Genomic DNA, 19,125 nt, shown 5'->3' with positions numbered 1-19,125 from the left:
ACGGAGCAGTCGATCTCGCACCCTAGATACTGGATCTAATACACTGGATTTAAAGTCGACCTCCACGCCGCGGAGACTGAGTTTACCCGGGACGATTTTTGACCTTAGGACTGGACCGTAGAGAACTGTCGCGGTCTTTCCCATATTTGCCGCGACGCTCCCCAGACACTAGGACAGAACGCACAACAGCCTCTGCATCCAAGATAGATAGATCGATTAGAATACTAAACAGTACATCTTACCTGTGTTGATAGCATGAGGGCTCTCGCGTAGTCGAATGAGTACGCGAACCAGGAGTCGTCACTAGGTCCGCAGAGCACAAGCAAGTTAGTGATACCCAACAATGGTATCAATACAAGAAGCGCTTTAGTAGCCTTCCTGTATTGTTCTGTTTCGAGGGTGTTCGCCGAGCGGAGTTTCGTAATCAGCACCTGAACAAAACAAAAAAAAAACAGAATTAAACAATCTTTCTTACCCATATTCGATGAAATGTTTTATGACTTCAGAAACAATTTTATTTTTATTTTTATTGCCCTTGTATTTGTGCGTTTTATTGCCCATTAATGGTGATTGGTTACAGTAGATCATGAAAGACAGTGTTAAAAAAAGGGTGCGTGTACTTATGTCCACGCGTAAGAAGTTATACTTTATTTTTATTAAATTTATTTCGTTTTTTTTTAAATATTGAATAATTAATAATTAATATTTAACGTTAAAAAATGAATGCTAATAACACATTTTTTTACGAGTGTACATTTGCGAAAGTTCACCTGCGGATATATTCAGAATCGCCAAGTTACGTCGGTCGTATTGTAATGAGCGATTTAGTGGGCAACTTCATTTCTGTTACGCGTAATTTCACTCTCATCAATTTTTCATAACGCGCCTAAAGAAGTATAACTTCAAAAAAAGTGGCAGAGCCAAGCCACTGCCTACCGTTGAATCTAATACTATCGATCTGTTCGAGATTTAATTAGTAGCACTAGCACTATTTTACAAACTAGAATTTATTGCCGATATTAATGATGTTAGCACTAATCATACTAATTAGTGCTATTACACAGGGCTTCTAGGTTTTGAAAAATGTTTTTTTTGTTTCTTTTGTCATCGATTTTCATTTTTGTTCAAATGTTTATATATCGTGTTTAATATAGTATTTTCTTCCGTTTTCTCTAGTCGTAGACATAATTATAACTATTTTCACAGTTTTCTTGATCACCAAAACTGTAAAGTACTCGAAATGTCAGAAATAATATCATTACAATTACGAGAAAGTATTAAAGTAGTAAGTAGTAGTAGTATTTAAGTAAGTAATTTGAATTGTAACTTTAATAGCATTTGATTTAGTCCGTACCAATATACTTTATATAATATAAGAACACTTTATTAAAGACCTTTGATGTTTTATTTGATTTTGGGACTAGAACTTTTTATTTATTAATTATTTGCTTTAATTAAAATTAATTTGTTTTTATTTTTGTTTTGAATATAATGCGAAACTATGTGTAGTATTAGAAATACCTAAAATTATGCCAAAGGCCGCGTTTTCTAAATGTTTGTTATTTAATAGTGTAAAACATAAAAATAATCGTCTCATTCGGCAACCCTACTCTAGATACATATGTGTTGCCACCGTGCATTGAGATGGGATGTAATTAATGCACTTATGTATCGGACTGTGAAACACTCGACATATTAGTGAGGGCGCTTGGTCTAGCACTAACATCCAAAATTATTCTAAAGAGTATTATTCTAAACTAAGTCAGAGTTTTTTTTTATTGCCTTTGTAGGCAGACGAGCATACGGCCCACCTGGTGGTGAGTGGTTACCGTCGCCCAAGGACTTCAGCAATGCCAGGGGCAGAGCAAAGCCGCTGCCTACCGTTGAATCTAATACTATCGATCTGTTCGAGATTTAATTAGTAGCACTAGCATTATCTTACAAACTAGAATGTATTGCCGATATTAATGATGTTGCAGCCGTAGTATGATTAGTGCTATTATAGGGCTTCTAGGTTTTGAAAAATGTTATTTTTGTTTATTTTATCATCGATTTTCATTTTTGTTCAAATGTATGCATAAATAAAGGTAATAAAAATATAGGAATGCTTATATAAAATCTTTACGTCAAATAGTAGTAAATCTTTTCTAAATATTATCGTTGTAGGGAAAACATACGTTTTGGTAATTTCCGTCAAGGAAACTGTCACAGGAAAACTGTAAGGAGAAAATCTTTTTCACTTCCATGAGAGAATTTCATCGAATTTCTTACGGCTTATCATTTCCTATCAATACTTGTCTGATTTATGTTTCGTAAAATGAAAGATGTTTTCCGGAGATTCGTGGTTTTTCTTGTAATTCATCTGAATTCTTGGAATATGCGTACTAGGTATTTAAGCGAACTAGACGTTTGTCTTTCATCGTCGTGGAATTAACAGTTCCAATATTTGTTTTTATTGATTAAAACCATTTTACGGTTTCATTTCACTTTAATTATTTTCATTATAAGTCAAATACTTTACAGTTTTCATATACGTATCTCATAGTATCTATGATTCACGAAAACTGAAGAAAATGGTTTACTTTTGATTTCCTGACACTCAAAGGTCTATTTTGGTCAAGTTTTGATTTTAACATCTGATATAAACATTAAGATAACAAAACTACGTTCATATGCATATCCTATAATTCATTGGAACTCAATATTGATGAACTTGACGTTTACAGAACAACACAGTTACAGTCACCGCTTAAAACGGCCAAATACACGGTAGGTACCACCACCCTGTCTATTTCTGCCGTGAAGCAGTAATGCGTTTCGGTTTGAAGCGCGGGGCAGCCGTTGTAACTATACTTGAGACCTTAGAACTGATATCTCAAGGTGGGTGGCGCATTTACGTCGTAGATGTACACCAGGCGGGCTTTGAGCTCGTCCACCCATATAAGCAATAAAAAATATATATATCCTTAAACTTAACTTCATACTGCCATGACTTACCCACATAATCCTGACAAGGAAAAATAAGTTCAGCGCGAGTCCCGCCAACGCGGGAGCTTTGTGTATCCAGTCCACCTGATGTTCGTGCATCCATATACACATCTTCGCTTCCCCAGCAAGCGCAAGCTGCAAAATTAACCCGCCTCAGAACACTAACGAATGTAATTCATGAACTAAGTAGCCGCCGGCATATATGTATATAAAAATGACTTAATTAAAAAGTTGGTTGGTGCGTCCGGGGCAGTATTACCCTGTGTTAGTTTTTAACTTAACTCCCTAACCAATTCGTAGCCTGATTAACACGTTTAATATTACTAGTGGTCCCTTGGTAGTTGAAATTCGACTAAAATTAATTGAAATTATAAATTTGTACACTGTTCTGATTCTATTTTAAAAGACTATTTATTCTTCTTCTTCTTCTCTGTCGTTTCCTCATTGCTGAGGGTCGTGACCACCTTGGTCCAGTTTTTGCACCAGCTTCCTCCAATGCTGCCTGCATTCGGCCTGCTTAATGGCGCCCGGGACGCTGGTGTTTGTGGCCTCCTTGATAATGTCCGTCCACCTGGTTGGCAATCTTCCTCGACTTCTCTTTCCTTCCACGTGACCTACAACTATTAATTTTTCCAAGTTCTCGGGATTTTGTCGGGCCACGTGTCCGAAGTACTTGAGGAGACGCTGCATGCAGATTGTAGATAGACGGGTCTTGACGTTTAGCTCCTCGAGAATTGACACATTTGTTCGGCGCTCCGTCCATCAATCTGTTATTATTATACTTCTATAATAACAGATTTCGCCAAGACTACACTTTAGACAAATATTAATAAAGACAAAAAATATTTAATCTATTCTCAATTTGACCACAGACTTTATGCATTAAGAAAAGTTTGACAATAAACAAATTTAGTATGCATGCGTGTTGTGTCAAATACATGGTAGTGTGTGTAATGTTTTCTTTATTGATTTAATGTCTATTTTATGCATTATTTAAAAAAAATATTAGCATTGTGCACTTCTCTATATTCTGTATAAGTGTGGAAAATTTCATACTCCTCCGTCCGCGCAATTTTCGTAAAAAGGGATACAAAGTTTTTGCTTCACGTATTAATATATAGATCAGATTGACTACATTGACGTAATACATTGACATAAGGCGTGTGTTATAAAAATGTTGGCTAAATTAACTTACAACAAAATCTTTATTTAGCCCCCTCGAACCCTCGTAATGAGATGAGAGGAAGAAGGGGCAAGTCAAATGTGTGTGCACGTTCAATATTTGCTATCTGTCATAAAAGTACCGCCGTCATATATTCACTTTATCACAAAAGTAGGTGTCGGAAGATCCGGGAGACATTAAGTTTATTTATGGGTCCGTGTTCAAAAAGCGTTATAAATAAACAATCAAATCATTGCACACGATTTAACGAAAACAAAATCGTTACCGAATTCAAATAATAGAAATACTTTTTGTATAATTACAGAAATATATCTAAGAAATTTAACAGTGCTAATAATTTTATTTGCTCAGCCCGGGGTTACGTTCGAATAATTTGAGATATAAAAATATCCAAAATTAAATTCACATTTTGGCCTCGGCGGAGTGCCGAATGCGAACCGAATTGAACGGAATAAAATCAAATTGCGCATTTTGGAAGCCCTTCGAAGAAATAGGGTGCGTTTTACGACGTTTTTATGTCGTATGAATGTAACGTTTTTATTATTAACGCTGTGTTCCACCTGGGAAATAAGGAAGTAAAGATATTTTCAGAGCAGGATTTTTATTAATCGATTTCCAGACTCGTTTTTTTTTTTTTTCGAAATAAATTTTATTCGTAATTATGTTGTGATTGTCGATAAAGATACGATCTTAAAAAAATAGTAAGCAATCTTATTTCTAGATTATTGGAACGAAGTTCCTTACGGCAGGCTTGGAGGAGATAGGGATTTTGCTGCGCGACCGAACTGAAAAAAATGTGATAGTAAATCCGTATGGAATAAGGCCTTGTTTTCCGCACAGCGATATTTCACCGCGCGATTTTTTTTTCGTAATCCTTAATTTTTTATTTTTTATATGGATCTTCGTTCCTATCCGGTGTCCCACGACACCGCACATCTTTTTTTGACATATCGCCGCTGTTCGTCTCATAACACAGATTTTTCCTGAACTAAGAGCGGTGCGGTAATAACGTGGCGTAATGAAAACAAATCTGCAACTATGTTGGAGCTTTTCATGAATACTGGCAGAGCGTTTGTCAATTGGTACTATTTGATACTAATTTCTGCGATTTGTTTTATATATTTCATTGGTGGATGAACGAGCTCACTTCCCCTTTAGTGATAAGTGGTTACCGGAGGGCCATAAACATAAACGCAAATTCCATCACTCATATTAAGATATGAGGTCGAAGTTACAATTTTACTGTTTAATGACTCTCTCACCTTTCGAACCGAAACGCATGACTGCCCTACGGCAGAGAAAGATAGAAGAAACTCATCTTTTTTTTGCCTACCTAAGCTGATGGTCTAGAGAGACCATATCAGCGTCACCGGGCTAGTAGGTGAGCTCACGGGGCTCAAACCTGACGTTTTTGCTAACACGAACCCTAGTAAGAGCAGTGTTTCGTAGAATCTACCACCGGATCGGAAACGCGACCCACTGAGAAGATCCGGCGAGAACGGGATGTGTCTGTGGGTTAATTTACTCGCCGAGCTCGTCGTCCCAAGTGACGGGTTCGACGAGAACGGTGACCGGTGCTTGGGGTACCTAAAAACACCGTTAGTGGATTGGGAGGATCCGGGATGACATGTTATGGGCGACGTCGACTGTTTACCATTCGGTCCGCAGGATTGGCAACGTAGTTACCGGAAACCCACCCGCGGATCAATGAACGTAAGAAATAATAATATGAAATAACAAAAACGAGACCAAGCCGTAAAGTTATGTCTGTCGAATTAGCGAAAACCAAATTACAATACCTTTATTTTCCTCTACCTATTCGATGGTAGCTTAAGAGGCTATCCCAGTTACGCGCGGCCGGGTAGGTGAGCTCACGGGCTCAACTTGAGAGAATTTGATAACACTAGTTCTAGCCAGAGCAGTGCTTCGCAGAATCTACCTCCGGATCGGAATCGCGAATACCATTCATGATGCGGTTCGGCTTAAAGGTCGACATTGATACTTTAACATCACGTGTCAATACTCAAGCACGTGATTTCTTAGAAGGACTCGCGCCCTCCCAAAGGTCTTACTACCGCTTAGCTCGTACTCTCAAATCGGATACGGTAGTAACTATGCCCCCCCTCGTAGGCCCCTCAGGCCGACTCGCGGCGTTCGATGATGACGAAAAAGCAGAGCTGCTGGCCGATACATTGCAAACCCAGTGCACGCCCAGCACTCAATCCGTGGACCCTGTTCATGTAGAATTAGTAGACAGTGAGGTAGAACGCAGAGCCTCCTTGCCACCCTCTGATGCGTTACCACCCGTCACCCCGATGGAAGTTAAAGACTTGATCAAAGACCTACGTCCTCGCAAGGCTCCCGGTTCCGACGGTATATCCAACCGCGTTATTAAACTTCTACCCGTCCAACTCATCGTGATGTTGGCATCTATTTTCAATGCCGCTATGGCGAACTGTATCTTTCCCGCGGTGTGGAAAGAAGCGGACGTTATCGGCATACATAAACCCGGTAAACCAAAAAATCATCCGACGAGCTACCGCCCGATTAGCCTCCTCATGTCTCTAGGCAAACTGTATGAGCGTCTGCTCTACAAACGCCTCAGAGACTTCGTCTTATCCGTGGGCGTTAGCCTGGATGCATCGATGACATTCCGCCCGCATATAAAATCAGTCCGTGACCGTGCCGCGTTTATTCTCGGTAGACTCTACCCCATGATCTGTAAGCGGAGTAAAATGTCCCTTCGGAACAAGGTGACACTTTACAAAACTTGCATAAGGCCCGTCATGACTTACGCGAGTGTGGTGTTCGCTCACGCGGCCCGCACACACATAGACACCCTCCAATCCCTACAATCCCGCTTTTGCAGGTTAGCTGTCGGGGCTCCGTGGTTCGTGAGGAACGTTGACCTACACGACGACCTGGGCCTCGAATCAATTCGGAAATACATGAAGTCAGCGTCGGAACGATACTTCGATAAGGCTATGCGTCATGATAATCGCCTTATCGTTGCCGCCGCTGACTACTCCCCGAATCCTGATCATGCAGGAGTCAGTCACCGTCGACGCCCTAGACACGTCCTTACGGATCCATCAGATCCAATAACCTTTGCATTAGATGCCTTCAGCTCTAATACTAGGGGCAGGCTTAGGGACCCCGGTAACCGTACTCGTCGAACTCGACAAAGAGGTCGACGTGCAACCTAACCCATGCATCAGCCCGCTGAGTTTCTCGCCGGATCTTCTCAGCGGGTCGCGATTCCGATCCGGTAGTAGATTCATTCGCGAAACAATTGCTCTTGAGTTGTTAGGTCTCCTTCGGAGGCGCTCGGGCAGTTGTTAGCAAATCCCACCCCTCTTGGCTGAGCCTTTGCTCGCCCACCTGTCCTGGTGAAACTGGAAAGGCCTTCGGGCCACCAGTAAACTTTCAATCATAAAAAAAAAAAAAAAAAAAAAAAAACTCAAGCACGTACAAAATTAAGTTAAGTCTAAGAATAGTTACTACTTACACCGTCTGGTCCAGTCGATGGCATGACGTTGACAAAACATCTTGACACGACCCAAATTGTGATGAATATCGCCGGAGCACCTAGTAAATAAATTAGGTCAGTTTATGAAAAAAATTGTAATTGTATTCTTCACCTGGAGAACCTTATTAAAACAGTAAAATGCATTTTGTTTTCGCTTTGACCTTTGTATTTTTCGATGTCATGTCAATCTAATTACAATTCACATACAAAATACACGGCAACTAGGTCCTTTTACGTATTGCTGTAAATATATCGACGGAAGTGTGAGAAAGCGGAAATGTCGTAACTTGCATTACTTTTTACCATATTATTATTACTAGACGATGACCGAACTTTGCTCGGTTTTTCTTTCTTTCTAACATCATCTTATTGTATCTTTAAAGTGGTTGGTTGCCCTCAATTAAGAAAAATAGTGTTATTATTCGCCAATAGATGTCGGAAAGAGTTGATTATTGAAAACACGAATAAAACAACATTTTCTGAAAATAAATCGTAGCTAGATCGATTTATCGCCCCCGAAATTCCCTGTATACTAAATTTTATGAAAATCGTTGGAGCCGTTTCCGAGATTCAGATTATATACACATATATTAATATACAAGAATTGCTCGTTTAAAGGTATAAGATTAATACATACCAAATTTCAACTCTATCTTTATAAATATAATATGAGTTATGAAGTTTTGAAACAGTTTTATGGTAAAGGTGAGTTTTTCAAGTTACGACAATTCCGCTTTCTTCCGTCGATATTTTCACTACATCTTTATATAAAATATATAATAATATTTGTTTTGATAGAAAGATCGTTATTTAATCAAAGATTTGCGATATCAGAATTTTACTATACGAATAATGTAAAACAAAATAATTGTTCGTGACGTTTTTTACTTATTGCATTCCTGTCAAAGTATGATACAAATTAAAAGTTAATCTCGATTTAAAAATTTCAGAGCTATTTAAATTAAAAAAGGACAGACTTGGTTGATGTCCATAAACGAAGATCAATTATTTTAGTTAAAATGAATGAAATTTTATTTAGATATTACGTAATAGCCTCTTAAAATAATTAATCCCTTCTTCAACCTTAGATGACTTAAATTTCTACAGATAAATTGAAGACTTGACCTATTATGACCCAGGGAACAAACGAAGCAGATTAATGGTAGGTAGCGAAAAATGGATCTAAATTTCAAAGGTTGACAGACTGACAGAGGATTTTCTTATAAAGCTGTAAGATTTTCTAAAAATAATCTACTAGCTAAATTGTAAAATGCTTTCTTGTTCTAACTACAAGTAATAGAAAGGAATCGTCTATTTGAAATATATTTGAAGAAAGTTTACTTTTGTGAATTTAGTGTATAGTGTTACCACTTATTGATTTTCATCAAATATTCTTTTTCAATGAAAGGTGTGGAGGTTGCAGTTCTTTAACTATAGCGAGAACTATTATCATGGTTGGTCACGATTGATGTTTTTGAAGTAGTTTTATTTATTCATGATTTTTCAATTGTTTTTTTTTAAAACATACAACAAACATAAAGACATTAAGTATATACTGCACAAAAGGACTTCTAATATATTTTAAACATTAATCGATTCGCATGAGACATCACGTAACGCTGCTAACATCGTAAATATGTACAAACATCTTTGATTTGAGTAAGATACATTTCAGCTGTCTCTGAAGACTATTTTATATTAGTTTTGGTTCACAAATGAGCTTACAGCCTATCCCACGGTGAATGGTTACCGCCGCTAATGGAAAACAGTAGTGTTAGGGGCACAGTAATAAGAATCTACCGTTTTAACAACAGCAAGTAACTTTCTTAGCAGTAGTAGTGTAAGTAGCAATCTTGTCAGTAAAAAGTACGATATTTTTACCTTAAATTTTAAATTAATGAATAGATGATACTATAGATACGAATTAACATGATTAAAATGAACTTACCCCAACCGATGGTAGTGTATACTTTGAGTTTAATATTTTCCGCGGTGAATGTTTCCACAACAAGCATGTACAGGTACAGACCTAAAAACATAATTATATTAACCTTTTTGTTTCGGTTCAGCCAGCGTTCGCAAACACGCGCCAAGTAAACGATGCATAAATACGCATGTGTTTAGAAGTGTATTTTTTTAGTAATCAGAAGAGGAAATAGAATGTAATAAATAAATAAATATTTTAATAACAATCACGCCACGTTAACTGGTCCCGTGCTAAGTTCGTAAAGAACTTGTGTTACAGGTACCAGATAACGGAAATAAATGTAAGATTTTTATTATACACATACATATATTTAATATACATCCCATAACCTTGCAAAAGACATTTATATTTATCATACAAATATTTTCCCTAAGCGGGATTCGAACCCGCGACCCCCTTGTGTAGTGACCATGTCACTTACCACTACACCAGACGGCCGTTACATACAATAATATGTATGTATTTTTATTTTTTATTGCGTAGATGCTTGAACAAATTCACTGTGTACCTGGTGTATGATTATTATTGGAGCCCATAGATAACTGCAGCTTTAATGGCGCCACCAATTCGAGATTTAAAAAAAAAATACCTTTTTAGGCAGATGAGCATTCGGCTCACTTGAGTGTAAGTGGTTACCGTCGCCCATGGACATCAGCAATGCTAGGGGCAGAGCCAAGTCGGTGGCTACCATATGAGGTCGAATTTTCAATTGTATATTCCAACGGCTGTTCCATCTTTGAAATCGAAACGCATGACTGATTCGCGACAGATATTGACAGGATGGAATGCATGGGAAATCGAATTCCTTTATTTATTATTGGTTTTTTTTTTTTTTTTTATTGCTTAGATGGGTGGACGAGCTCACAGCCCACCTGGTGTTAAGTGGTTACTGGAGCCCATAGACATCTACAACGTAAATGCGCCACCCACCTTGAGATATAAGTTCTAAGGTCTCAGTATAGTTACAACGGCTACCCCACCCTTCAAACCGAAACGCATTACTGCTTCACGGCAGAAATAGGCAGGGCGGTGGTACCTACCCGTGCGGACTCACAATAGGTCCTACCACCAGTGGTTACGCAAATTATAATTTTGCGGGTTTGATTTTTATTACACGATGTTATTCCTTCACCGTGGAAGTCAATCGTGAACATTTGTTAAGTACGTATTTCATTCGAAAAATTGGTACCCGCCTGCGGGATTCGAACACCGGTGCATCGCAACAATGAATGCACCGGACGTCTTATCCTTAAGGCCACGACGACTTCATTAAATGTAAATAAGTAAATAGTAGTTAGTTTCTAACGAACCTTTCCAAATTGATACTATCGTCTTACGTGTTTCAAAAGTATCATAATTGTTATTCAGTATTCAGCGTAGATTTCAATCTTACATTTCAAGGTGAAGTGAGCTCATTTGGGCTAATAAAATAAATTATGCTGTTGTTTAAAAATCTTTATAAATCCAAAGTACGTTATCAGCTGGCTTGGCTAAATGGCCTACGCTATCTTCAGTATATACATGCATAATAATGAATATTTTGGATTTCGTTTTAAAAATGTATTCTCTAAATCATAAGGCTTTATCGAGAAGTCGTCGTGGCCTAAAGAATAAAGACGTCCAGTGCATTCGTGTTGAGCGATACACCGGTGTTCAAATCCCGTAGGCGGGTACCAATTTCTCAAATGAAATACGTACTCAACAAATGTTCACGATTGACTTCCACGGTGAAGGAATAACATCGTGTAATAAAAATCAAACTCGCAAAATTATAATTTGTGTAATTACTGGTGGTAGGACCTCTTGTGAGTTCGCGCGGTTAGGTACCACCACCCAGCCTATTTCAGCCGTGAAGCACTAATGGGTTTCGGTTTCAAGGGCAGGGCAGCCGTTGTAACTATACTGAGACCTTACAACTGATTTCTCAAGGTGGGCTCCTATGGGCTCCAGTAACCACTTAACACCAGGTGGGCTGTGAGCTTGTTCACCCATCTAAGCAATAAATAAAAAAAAGATAAAATCAACTTGCACGAATTTGGCTTTCCGATTAGTCTAAGCTGAACCGACAACCCTTCTCAGTGTTATTTTAGTTTTATAAAGCAAATTTGAATCTTGAAATTGAACTTCGAATTTGCAATAATGTCGATTTCATTACATTTTAACTTTACGATGCACATTTATCGCAGGAAAAAATGTTAATTATTTCAATTTAATTATCTTTTGTATTGTTAGTCTTAGCACAATAGTAGTAATTCATTTTTATTTGGTTCGTGAAAGCAAATAATTTAAGCACGTAGTGTGACACGTGTCAGTTTTTATATTGCTTAAGCAAACTTTATAAGAATTCATAAAGATGAATTATGTAAGATTATTTGTGTGGAACGAATTTATAAAATACTTCTAAGGGAAGGATAACAGCATACATATTATAATTGAAACTATTTTGACGATTTAATCTTTCTGCATTTTAATTGTCATTAAATGATTTCTGCCATGTTAAATATTTCAAATACTTCACAGTTTTCGTGGCGACGGATGATTTAATGATAAAAAACACGAGATTAATAGTGGTAATAATAGATAAAAGTAGGTAGTTGTAACTTTGTCTACGACTTGCGAACTCTTAAAAAAATACTAAAGGATTTTTAATTTGCTTTTTTGATAGATGACATTTCATTCTATAAATAATAGCTCTGTAGTATAATTCTATCTCATGCATTTGCATGCAAAATTATAGCTTCGGTTATAAAGTTATTTTTTGTCGATTACTGAGTTAGTTTATTCATTGGACACTTTAAAAATGATATACAAATTACGTTGTAATAAAAACATGTTTTTTTTTTCTTCACTCGTTTTTTTACGTTACAGGCGCCGTAATCAATTAGTAATTAGCACGTTTCAAATAGCACCTAGAGGATAAAAATCCATTATGCTACTTGACTACAGAGCAAACAAATATACGGTATTTACTAGAGGTCCCGTGGTAGTCGAAATTCGACTATAATTAATTGGAATTGTAAGTTTGTACACGATTGTGATTGTATTTATACTTCTATAATCACAAATTTCGCCAAGACTACACTATAAAAAAATATTAATAAAGACTAACAATATTTAATCTATTCTCAATTTGACCACAGACGTAAAGAACAAAAGTTTGACAATAAATGGTATGCATGCGTGTGTGCGTCAAATACATGGTATGTAGTGTGTGTAAAGTTTTCTTTATTGATTTAATGCATCTTTTATGCATTATTTAAAAAAAATATTAGCGTTGTGCACTTCTTCTCTATATTCTCTATAAGTGTGGAAAATTTCATACTCCTCGGTCCGCGCAATTTTCGTAAAAAGGGATACAAAGTTTTTGCTTCACGTATTAATATATAGATTATACCTTCGTACACTCGAAAAACATTACCTCCTCCTTATGGGGAGGGACCGTTGAGGAATTATACGAAAAATTGGTAAATGAATAAAACAAACTCCGCTTAAGCGTAAATAAACATTTTCCAGCTTACGAAATACTCATTTAAATACTGCTTTATCACAAATGTATTTTAATGAAGCGCAATTATACATTAGGGCTAATTCAAATTAGACAAAAACATTAAAGGACCTACATCATTTATTCACAGTATTTACAGTGAACAGATCGTACCGTTCTTGAATTTACAGAGATCCCTGAGCCACGTTTCGTTGGAGACGGTCGATTTTTATACACAAACCGGGAATTAGGGAGTCTACGAAAATGCCTCAAGCATTTTCTTTATGTGGTAAAGTTTATTTTCTTTTTATAAATTACACGTAATTTTCATTTATGTCTGTCTGTCTACAAGTAACGTATGTGGAAGACTTTTTTTTGTTGCTTATGTGAATAGACGAGTTCACAGCCCACCAGGTGTTAAGTAGTTACTGGAGCCCATAGACATCTACAACGTAAAAGCCGCCACACACCCAAGGGCGGATCCAGCTTTGGCGTCAGGAGGGGGTCACATAGTCAAATTTAGATGCGTTCGTTCCCAAACGTTTGCCATTATACAAAGTTATTATATTATATTATATTAATTAAATATTGAAGGTATGTTACATAAAATCTGTATGGTGACAAAATATATAAATAAAGTCATTATATTCAATTAGTGGTTCACCTAAGTCCTGGAACCAGCTCAGGGGGTGGTCATGACCCCCATGACCCCCCCCCCCCTGGATCCGCCATTGCACACACCTTGAGTTATGAGATCTAAGGTCTCAGAATAAATACAACGGTTGCCCCTTTCAAACTGAAACGCGTTACTGCTTCACGGCAGAAATAGGCAGGGTGGTGGTACCTACCCGTGCGGACTCACAAGAGGTCCTAATATCAGTTTGTTAACCACCAGACATGTTAAAGTGCAAACTAAAAAATATTGTATTACATATTTTCGTTTATTAAGTGTGTCAAGAACAGAAAAACTTAAGCCCCTTTTCTTACCTTACGTCCCGATCTATCGTTAGTAATCATTGTCGCTCATTAACATCGGCAAAATACCTAGTCAGGTCATAAGTATTGTCACACAGTAAAAACTTTTCTTTTAGAATGCTGGCCACAAAAAAGTTTATTGAATTCGAATTTCGAATTGTTCATGAAAATAAAAAATGTATACTTTTAGAATTATACTCATTTTTAAATATGGAGTGGACGCTTAAAGAAGACCGTGTTGCAGTTATTGCGTTGCATCGTTGCGGTTACGCGCCAATTCAAATTTTTAACATACTGAAAAATTTCAATATAACCAAAAGATTCGTTTATCGTACCATCAAACGGTACAATGAAGACTCTAGTGTAGATGACAGGTCAAGAAGTGGTCGCCCTCGGTCTGTTAGGACTCCAGCAGTGATAAAAGCTGTGAAGGCGCGAATTCAAAGAAATCCCAAACGTAAGCAGAAACTGTTGGCCCTTCAGATGGGGTTAAGCAGAACCACGGTGAAAAGGGTGTTAAATGAAGACTTAGGGCTTCGGGCATATCGAAGAAAAACAGGACATCGCTTGAATGCTCGTCTAATGGACCTGAGACTGAAGAGATGCCGCGCTTTGTTGAAGCGGTACGCGGGAAAAAAATATCGGGAAATTCTTTTTTCGGATGAAAAAATTTTTACCGTAGAAGAGAGCTACAACAAACAAAATGATAAGGTACGCACACAGTAGTGAAGAAGCGAGCAACCGTATTCCGCGTGTCCAACGAGGTCATTTTCCATCCTCGATCATGGTATGGTTGGGAGTTTCTTATTGGGGCTTAACAGAGGTACATTTTTGTGAGAAAGGTGTAAAAACGAATGCAGTTGTGTATCAAAATACAGTCCTGACGAACCTTGTGGAACCTGTTTCTCATACCATGTTCAATAACAGGCACTGGGTATTCCAACAAGATTCGGCGCCAGCTCATAGAGCGAAGAGCACACAAGACTGGCTGGCGGCGCGTGAAATCGACTTCATCCGGCACGAAGACTGGCCCTCCTCCAGTCCAGATTTGAATCCGTTAGATTACAAGATATGGCAACACTTGGAGGAAAAGGCATGCTCAAAGCCTCATCTCAATTTGGAGTCACTCAAGACATCCTTGATTAAGGCAGCCGCCGATATTGACATGGACCTCGTTCGTGCTGCGATAGACGACTGGCCGCGCAGATTGAAGGCCTGTATTCAAAATCACGGAGGTCATTTTGAATAAACTGTAGTGTCATAAGAATCTATGTTTTGCTAAGTTCATTTTGGTATATGAATGGTTACATAATGAATAAACTTGTTTCAATTATTTTACATTAAACATGTGACAGAATTTATGACCTGACTATGTATATACCAATCCACTGCTTACTAATAAGAAGTCTTTGCAAGGTTCGTTTGAAGAAGGATATTTCATAGTGCTAATGAAATAACGTCCAAAAAAGTTTTTTCAGAGTAAAAATATCTTTTGAAATGCATTATGTATGAACGTAGCGGTCAGGTTATTCGAGCGTAGGTAATACGTAGGTGCGACGACAAATAGGAGATAGTTGTCACCTCAAAAACTCCCAAGCGGATACCGGAGTCCATAGGGTCCAGAACACGAATATTATTATTATTATTATTATTTTGGATATTTTTTTTTCTCAGCTAATGCTGGTAAGTGTGAACCTAGCACGGGCTTACGCCAAGTGAGTTGGTTCATTGTGTAGTGTTGTAGGGGTTTGAGTAGTGGATGTAAGGAATCGTCGCACTATGGAACAGGTGTCGATTATTACAGATTTTTGTAAAGCGATGTATGAATATTTATTAAGATCAAGTTCTGAGAGCGATGTGTGTAATGATTTTATTATTATTATTATTATTATTCATTCAATCATTTTTGTTAATAATATTATATAATAAATATAGCATTAATGTCTTAGCTCCGTAATATTATCGTAATTTAAAGTAAAGTCGAAAATTGAAGCGCTCACTGACGATTAACTCCTTATTTCAATTATAGCTGAACTGTCTTTCGGAATTTTCAAACTAACTCGAAACTTAAGCGGCCACGAAGGAGAAATTAAACTGTGAGATTGGATTTAAGCTGCTCTTTTCAAAATGGCCGTTCGTAATCAACATCTGTTGTTACAGACTCTGTAAATAGAGAAGCCTGTTTTATTTATTCTATAATAAGTTAGTATATTGCTTTGGTATTTTTTTCAACAATCCTGTTTTTGAAACAAACAAAAAATAGAAACGCGTTATTTAACTTCAAGAGAATTATGTCATAAGAATACAATTATTTCATAAATTGATAGATTTAAATTGTGTGTTGTTTATACCTTCAATTTCATGATCCGAGGCTAAGAATCCAGTTCACGTTAAAATATGTTTAAAAAATTATCCGAAAACGATTCATCTGTCAAATTCAGCTCATTTATTTAACATTCAACTTGAAGACTTGATGAAAGATCGAAAGAGAGAATGTAAAATGTATTTTTCATTTTATATTGGATTTTTTTTAAAGCTTTGTTTGAAAATCATGCTTTAATGGTTTGCTGGAAGAAAACTCATGAATGAGTTAAGCTCGCCTTTGTACATACTATTTAGACATTTTTTTTTTTAAATCTGTTTTTATTGTATTTTCTTTTTGTGTACAATAAGTATAAATAAATAAATAAAATGTTACCACACATCATAATCTTAACTTCGTATTGGTATTACAATACATTTTGTTAAGCTTTGATTCAAACCAGGATACACATTACGAGTCTTGTCTCTTACAACGGGAGTCCAACTTCGTATCGAAATGCACGATTGCTTTTAGACAGAAATAGACCAGTGCCGATCCGTGCGCAAGTTAATTAAGCGTGTCGCCCCTATGTGATGGAGGCTGGTTGAATAGTAGGTATGGGAAGGGATGCGTGTTTGCGAAGGTAAGTTGTTACGGCGTGATAATTATTACCTACTGTTGAATTCTCTCTACAAAATTGAATCGCAGTTTGTAAGATTAGCTATTTTGTCACTTCAACATTTGGCTCTAATAGCTTTGTAGTAAATTGCAGTCGTAACTCAGCGTTTTTATTAGAATTTCTCGAACTCTACGGTCGTGCCTACAAAAAAACAAATTCCATGCGCGGGAAAAGAAGCATAGGCCTAATTATAAAATAAATATTGTTTCCTTAAGGTCATTAGTTAGTGAAGACTCTCTCGGGCGCAAGGACGTTTCTCAAAACGTAATCCTTTTCTATAAAGAATGCATATATGCTTGATTAAATGTAAGCTGATCGCATTTTTCATTATTCTCGATTAACCCATCCATAACTTCCAACACCTACTAAGTTCAGAATTTTATTATCACACCATTTTATATATCGTTGTCACCAATGAATATCACGGCACTCTAAAGAAACTTAAATAATGTGTATTTGTCTTAGATGCTTACCTTCAACGAGCATCCAGAAGAAATTCGTTAGATAAAAATAATGCATGCATATAACTAAGATCATGCATGACGTTTGATCTTGCTGTGCCTCGTCGGACCAATTCTGCGAAAAGAAATGACGTCATCGGTTTATATTACGTAAAATAGCGATTCATAATAGACATGTTTGTTAGTCTGTTCATTCGATGGTCTTTCATTTACATCTGACCGCTTTGGTTTGTTTGTTTAATATATATGAAATATTGAAGCACTTATAAGCTAAGCTTTTGAGCCGCTTTATTTCCTAATCAAATTGAATAATTTGATGTTTTTTTTAAGAATTCATATTAAAATTATTGTGCGGTATACTTGAAATTTTAACATAAAAACGTTTTTAGTAATCAGTGCTGTTAATAAAAACTATGCTTAATTTCATAACAGTTGTTTTTAAATAGAAAAAAGAATGAATCTCTATGTTTTACTGGAGCATCGAAACTCCATATTCACAGACATTGCACGTATCAGACACGTCGTGTTTGCAAAGAGTTAAACACTGTTAAATACATTACGTACGTATTCACACCTAGCTACGACCTATTGTATCGGTCTGTTACAGACCGGGAGCATTACACATTCTTAGCGAGATGCTTTGTCTGAATGTAGTCGGAAAATTATATTTTAAAATATTTAGATATCTTAGAATTTTCTAGTTATTACTAGCTACATGCTGGTTGTCAGTCTTATGCTAACAGTACTGTCGCAGAAACCTGATGTGCCAATAATGATCTGATGATCGACCAACAAACAAATTGAGCGCGAAGAACATAGTAATAATTGTTTTTAAGCATTAGATAGTTCACTATATCGAAATGAGAATATTTGATTTGAGTGATTTTTCTATCAAGTCTTAGGAAAATAGCTGTTAGGACTTGGAAGTGCTTATCACACATTTAAAAAAAAAAAACAGTAAAGTGACAGACGTCAAATATTCAAATGAGTCTTTTTCTAAATTAAGTTTTGATTACAAAACGAACGTATGATTTGAATAAAGATTTTTAACATTAAAAACCATTTTCACGTTCAAGATCGAATTCTATTCCATAGATGTCAGAGCCATATACAGAACAAGAAAAATACGCTAGGATCTTTCACAAAGATAATATTATTATTATCTGAGAACTCGGGAAGCCCGCACGGTTGTTACTGTCACCCTGCATATTTCTGCCGTGAAGCAGTAATTCTGGTTTCGGGGTGGGACAACTTTTAAACAATGCAATTGAGACTTTGACCTCATGTTTCAATGCGTGGCAGTATCTTTATTTTGATGCCATGGGCTCACCGGGTAGACCGTGATTTCATCTAGCTATGTAATTAAAAAATATACACTCGTTTAGATCGTTCAGCTTATTTATTCAAAGAGGGTCGATATCTGATATTTATTGTTTTGTTATTTTAGTCGATAGTGCCGTATTTTGAGGTTTCATTTTCACAAATTCAATAAAAGAAAATTGGTTATATATCCATCATCAACTATTCTAACTTTATT

At 36.7% G+C, this 19,125-nt stretch overlaps 1 protein-coding gene across 4 annotated transcripts in view; it reads right to left on the bottom strand.

Moving 5' to 3' along the window:
- Positions 1 to 19,125, bottom strand: part of LOC101743146 (diuretic hormone receptor) — a 204,603-nt gene that overhangs the window by 9,505 nt on the left and 175,973 nt on the right. For all 4 annotated transcript variants that reach the window (XM_021352745.3, XM_021352744.3, XM_062674009.1 and 1 more), the window contains 5 exons: positions 17,601 to 17,703; positions 9,649 to 9,729; positions 7,680 to 7,759; positions 2,998 to 3,123; positions 243 to 431 (listed from right to left, as the gene is read on the bottom strand). In XM_021352745.3, coding sequence (XP_021208420.1) covers positions 243 to 431; positions 2,998 to 3,123; positions 7,680 to 7,759; positions 9,649 to 9,729; positions 17,601 to 17,703 — 579 coding nt within the window. The remainder of the gene's footprint in view (positions 1 to 242; positions 432 to 2,997; positions 3,124 to 7,679; positions 7,760 to 9,648; positions 9,730 to 17,600; positions 17,704 to 19,125) is intronic.

The sequence above is a fragment of the Bombyx mori genome, chromosome 19, assembly GCF_030269925.1.
Source record: "Bombyx mori chromosome 19, ASM3026992v2".
Lineage (NCBI taxonomy): Eukaryota > Metazoa > Arthropoda > Insecta > Lepidoptera > Bombycidae > Bombyx > Bombyx mori.
This window is presented reverse-complemented; position numbering and strand designations above follow the sequence as displayed.